Source organism: Homarus americanus, unplaced genomic scaffold (genome assembly GCF_018991925.1).
Source record: "Homarus americanus isolate GMGI-L3 unplaced genomic scaffold, GMGI_Hamer_2.0 scaffold46583, whole genome shotgun sequence".
Lineage (NCBI taxonomy): Eukaryota > Metazoa > Arthropoda > Malacostraca > Decapoda > Nephropidae > Homarus > Homarus americanus.
The window spans coordinates 1,832,903-1,839,136 of NW_024731675.1; the positions used below are offsets into that span (position 1 = coordinate 1,832,903).

At 44.3% G+C, this 6,234-nt stretch overlaps 1 protein-coding gene across 1 annotated transcript in view; it reads left to right on the forward strand.

Moving 5' to 3' along the window:
- Positions 1-4,164, forward strand: part of LOC121867675 (transcription activator MSS11-like) — a 4,446-nt gene extending 282 nt beyond the window's left edge. The window contains exons 2-3 of the mRNA XM_042367693.1: positions 393-767; positions 3,314-4,164. Of these exons, the coding sequence (XP_042223627.1) occupies positions 467-767; positions 3,314-3,687 (675 nt within the window). The 5' untranslated portion in view covers positions 393-466 and the 3' untranslated portion in view covers positions 3,688-4,164. The remainder of the gene's footprint in view (positions 1-392; positions 768-3,313) is intronic.
- The last annotated feature ends 2,070 nt before the right edge of the window (positions 4,165-6,234 follow it).

Here is a 6,234-nt window from a genome sequence, read left to right on the forward strand (position 1 = left end):
TGGTGTAGTGTAGTGTAGGGTAGTAGTAGTAGTAGTATTCACTTATAAAATCTAGAATCACTCCATATAAAGCTACATTATCACTTACAAAGTTTATAGTTACTTTTACAGATTCTTGAGTCACTTACAAACGTTACAAGTTACTTTTACAGATTCTTGTGTGACTTACAAAGTTTACAAGTTACTTTTACAGATTCTTGTGTGACTTACAAATGTTACAAGTTACTTTTACAGATTCTTGCGTGACTTACAAATGTTACAAGTTACTTTTACAGATTCTTGTGTGACTTACAAACGTTACAAGTTACTTTTACAGATTCTTGTGTGACTTACAAATGTTACAGGTTACTTTTACAGATTCTTGTGTGACTTATATCTACATGTCCTTACAGGCGTGGGCACAGGAACGCTTGGCCTCACATCACCACTACAACGACAAGGCCTGGGGCAGCTGGGCCAAGGAGGCATGAGCATCTCCCAGTCATTCAGCCAATCTCTGGGCCAAGGATTCGGTCAGGGATTTGGCCAGGGTCTAGGCCAGGGATTGGGCCTTGGACAGGGACAAGGATTAGGTTTAGGTCAAGGACAAGGATTAGGGCAAGGTCTAGGGCAAGGATTAGGTCAAGGGTTAGGGCAAGGATTAGGAGGATCAACTTCTCCTCTGCCGTCTGGATTGTCGAATATGGGAGGCTCACCCCCCACCTCCATGTACCAGCCTCACTACCAAGCGTTCAGCTCACTCAACACGGCGCTGGGTGAATACGCAGGTGAGTGCTAACCCCCCCCCCCTCACCAACACTCACTCCAACACCCTCACAGTCACTCCAACACCCTCACAGTCACTCCAACACCCTCACACTCACTCCAACACTCTCACAGTCACTCCAACACCCTCACAGTCACTCCAACACCCTCACACTCACTCCAACACTCTCACAGTCACTCCAACACCCCAACACCACCAACACTTCACAGTCACTCCACACCCCCTCACAGTCACTCCAACACCCTCAACACCACCCAACACCCTCACAGTCACCTGCAACACTCCCACACTCACTCCAACACTCCACAGTCACTCCCCAACACCCTCACAGTCACTCCAACACCCCCACAGTCACTCCAACACTCACACCACTCCAACACCCCCAACACTCACTCCAACACCCCCACATACAGTCACTCCAACACTTACACTCACCCAACACTCTCACAGTCACTCCAACACCCTCAACACTCACCCAACACCCCTCACAGTCACTCCAACACTCTCACACTCACTCCAACACCCTCACAGTCACTCCAACACTCTCACACTCACTCCAACACTCTCACAGTCACTCCAACACCCTCACAGTCACTCCAACACTCCCACACTCACTCCAACACCCTCACACTTAATACAAAGCTTAAACATCCAATACAAAGCATAAATAATTCAATAGAAAGCTTAAATACCTAATACAAAGCTTAAAGCATCCAACACAAAGCTTAAACATCCAACACAAAGCTTAAACATCCAATAAAAAGCTTAAACATCCAACACAAAGTTTAAAACATCCAATACAATCTTAAACCATCCAAGAAAAAGCTTAAACATCCAACACAAAGCTTAAACATCCAATAAAAAGCTTAACATCCAACACAAAGCTTAAAACATCCAATAAAATCTTAAACCATCCAATAAAAAGCATAAAACATCCCTTAAAGCTTAAACTATCCTATAAAAGCTTAAGACATCTTTCCTCTCCTCGTGTAAGAAAATAAATTAAATAAAAGGTCATTTAAATGTTATTGTAGTAATTTATCAATATTTTTGTGAGTGATTGAAAAAAAAATCACCTAGGTATTTAAATGTGATATTATGGTGATTTGTGTTTGTTTGTTTGTGATTGAAAACAAACAAACAAACATTAGCTTGTTTTTTTGTTACTTGTTTGTGGTTGTGTTTTATTTCTGGCTAGAGAGAGAGAGAGAGAGAGAGAGAGAGAGAGAGAGAGAGAGAGAGAGGAGAGAAAAGAGAGGAGGAGAGGAGAGAGAGAGAGAGAGAGAGAGAGAGGAGAGAGAGAGAAAAAAAAAAGAGAGAGAGAGAGAGAGAGAGAGGGAGAGAGAGGGGAGAGAGAGAGAGAGAGAGAGAGGAGAGAGATCCAATCACCAATCCTAACAAGTAACAGAGATTCGCCAATCATATTCACCAACAATTAAAATATAAATAGATCAGGATTGTTTCTTTTATCTCTTGATGGTGACGTAATGATGACGTATTGATGACGTAATGACGTAATCATGTAAACAATGACCCCTCCTTCAAGATGTTCCCATCCCCTTAAAATATAGCGCCAGTCAGTACAGTAGATTACCCCCCTCCTCCTTCCTTCCTCCCTCCTCCTTCCTTCCCTCCCTCTTTCTTCCCTCCCCTCCATCGTTTCCTCCTTCCTTCCTCCCCTCCCTCCTTCCTTCCTTCCCCTCCATCGTTTCCTCTTCTTCCTTCCTAACCTTCCTTTTTCTTCCCTCCTCCCTCCCTCCTTCCTTCCCCTCCATCGTTTCCTCCTTCCTTCCTTCCTCCCCTCCCTCCTTCCTTCCCCCTCCATCATTTCCTCCTTCCTTCCTTCCCCTCCATCGTTTCCTCCTTCCTTCCTCCCCTCCCTCCTCCTTCCTTCCTTCCTCCCCTCCCTCCTTCCTTCCTTCCCCTTCATCGTTTCCTCCTTCCTTCCTTCTAACCTTCCTTTTTTCTTCCCTCCTCCCTCCCTCCTTCCTTCCTCTCCATCGTTTCCTCCTTCCTTCCTTCCTCCTCCCTCCTTCCTTCCCCTCCATCATTCCTCCTTCCTTCCTTCCCCTCCATCGTTTCCTCCTTCCTTCCTCCCTCCTCCTTCCTTCCTTCTCCCTCCATCGTTTCCTCCTTCCTTCCTTTCTCCCCCTCCCTCCTTCCTTCCCCTCCATCGTTTCCTCCTTCCTTCCTTCCCCTCCATCGTTTCCTCTCCTTCCTTCCTTCCTTCCTCCTCCCTCCTTCCTTCCTTCCCCCTCCCATTTCTCTCTCCCCCTCCCCCACTTCTCTCCCCCCTCCCCACTTCTCTCCCCCTCCCCTCCCCAACTTCTCTCCACCTCCTCCACTTCTCTCCTCCTCCCCACTTCTCTCCCCCTCCACTTCTCTCCCCCCCTCCCCCCCTTCTCTCCCCCTCACTTCTCTCCCCTCCCCTCCCACTTCTCTCCCCCTCCCCTCCCCACTTCTCTCCAGCCAATGACCATCTCACTCTCACTCCTCGACAGCAACTTAAGGAACTGTAAAGGCTCCCCCTTCCCTCCGTCTCCCCAGGATCACCTCTAAACTCCCCAGGACTCCCCAACGGCCTAGGCTCCCCGGCCACACCCCCCAACAGCGGCTCTTCCTCCCCAGCAGCGGCCGCCTCCCACCACCACCACCAGCACCACCACCAACAACAACACCAACAACAACAGCACCAACTAGGTCAACAACAACAACAGCATCAACAACAACAACAACAACAACAACAACAGCAACAACAGCAGCAGCAGCAACAGCAGGGGCAGGTCAACTGTGGTATGGGTTCCATGGGCGTGGGTATGGGCGGAGGAGTGGGCGGGGAGGACGTGTGGAGAGGTTCCAGCATCGCCCAGCTCAGGAGGCGAGCTTTTGAGCACTCAGCGACCATGGCAGCGTTTAGGTAAGGAGTCCGTGGTCCGTGTTTTGGATTTCCGTGGCCAGTTAGGAGGTCCGTGGCAGTGTTTAAGGCGTCCCTGGCCAGTTAGGAGGTCCGTGACAGTGATTAAGACGTTCGTGGCCCGTGTTTAGGATGTCCGTGGCCAGTCAGGACGTCCGTGACAGTGTTTAAGGCGTCCCCGGCCAGTTAGAAGGTCCGTGGCCGTGTTTAAGACGTCCGTGGCCGTGCAAAGGTGTAAGGCGTCCTTGAGCAACGTGTACAGTCACCCACGCCCCCACGTACAGTCACCCACTCTCCAGTTGACACAAGGACATCTGGTGTCATATTTCGTGCCAAGTTGACAGTTCAAGGACGACTCCACATGACACAGGTTCTGAGTGACACACATGACACGTACACGTACACCCCCAGCTTATATCGCCTGTAGATTAACTAACCTAACGTATCACTAATCTAACTTAACCTAAACTAACATAAAACAACATTAATCTAACATTAACTGAACCTAACCTAACAAACCTAACATATCATTAACTAAAACTAACCTAACATTAATTTAACCTGTCATTAACTAAAACTAACCTAACATTAATCTAACCTATCATTAACTAAACCTAACCTAACCTAATCTTAATTAACCTAAACTAACATTAACCTAACCTATCAATAATTTAAACCAACCTAACTTAACCAAACTTAAACTAAACTAACAAAGTAAACTCTATTCTAACCAAACATTAACTAACACTAACCTAACCTAACCAAACATTAACCTAACCTAACCTAATCTGAATTAACCTAAACTAACATTAACCTAACCTATCAATAATTTAAACCAACCTAACTTAACCAAACTTAAACTAAACTAACAAAGTAAACTCTATTCTAACCAAACATTAACTAACACTAACCTAACCTAACCAAACATTAACCTAACCTAACCTAACCAAACATTAACCTAACCTAACCTAACCAAACACTAACCTAACCAAACACTAACCTAACCTAACCAAACATTAACCTAGCCTAACCTAACCAAACATTAACCTAACCTAACCTAACCAAACATTAACCTAACCTAACCAAACATTAACTAACACTAACCTAACCTAATCCCCCAGGTAACATGGCAGTATTTTAATCAACAGGTGAAAATAAACTGAGAGGGTGTCTAAACTTCAGGTGTTCGAGGTTATACAACTCACAATGGGTAACTAAAACATTAACTATCACAACGGATGGATTACCCCGCGTTCGTGACTATGAATCCGGATATATATATATACAAAGACGTCCGTGGACTTATGACTTACTTAAAAAAAAAAGGACATGAGACTACCTTTAAATGTCTGACTCAAGGCAAAAAATTAAAAATAAAATCCAATATGGCGGGAAATTTACACCATGACTGTATTAATTAAACGTTCACTCAACCCCAGATAGAATTATAGTACGGAATTATTACGGAATTAAAGTACGGAATTATTACGGAATTAAAGTACGGAATTATTACGGAATTAAAGTACGGAATTATTACGGAATTAAAGTACGGAATTATTAAATATATTAATTATCTTAAGTGAACGAATATCTGAGGAATTTATCGTTATTTAAGGTCATTTATTTTGTGTTTTTGTGGGTTATTTTTGTGTTTGATCCAGTAATTTAGATTTGTTTGTTTGTTACCTTGAGTCAGTTAATTAATTAGTCTGACCCGTGACTCTGATACACAACAACAATGGTCGCACTCACGAGACAGACAGACAGACAGAGACCAAAAACAAATAATAACTTTGTAATGCAACGATCAACACCCGCTGTATATATATAGTTAACTAATGTATTATATTTTGTATCAGTGTTAGCAAGACCACGTGGACGAGGACATACCCAAACCTTTACCGTCTTGTTCAGTTTTTATTTTTACATTAGTCTACGGTCACAAATTCCCCGTTTTCTTTGACTAGCTAAATGCCTGCTGTAACCATGGTAACCAGAAGCTGTGGCCCTCCCTCCCTCCCTCCCACTACCACCCAAACTTTGAGCAATGTTCTACGTGTTGACACAAGGGCTGTTCACCAGTACAGCAACAACTATAGTTTATTTGTAGCAGTAGTCTTTGCACATTTTTGTAATATACAGTTTTCCAAGATGTTGTGTGTGGAAATATATATATACAGTGTATATGTATGTGTGTCTGTGTGCACGGGCGTGTGTATGTTATGTATGTATGTATGTGTGTGTGTGTGGGTTGTAATAATAACGCAGCTTGGTGGCTTCATCCCCTTGAGTATACGATAATACAGTAGTAACTTTTAGCAAGAGACATTAAGACGTCTCGGGTAATATCGGAGACGCAGCCCGAGACTGTGTTGTTCCTACCAACAAATGGGAGAGCCCGTGAAGGTACATGGGCCCGCCGCATACCAGCTGAGATGTCTTAACCCCTCCCCTCCCTCAAAAAAAAAATAATGTTTATGTATTCGTTTGAAGCGGTGTTCTGTAGAGAGATTTAGAGAGCCATTCAACGTTCCAATTTTGAGTGTTAACTGCT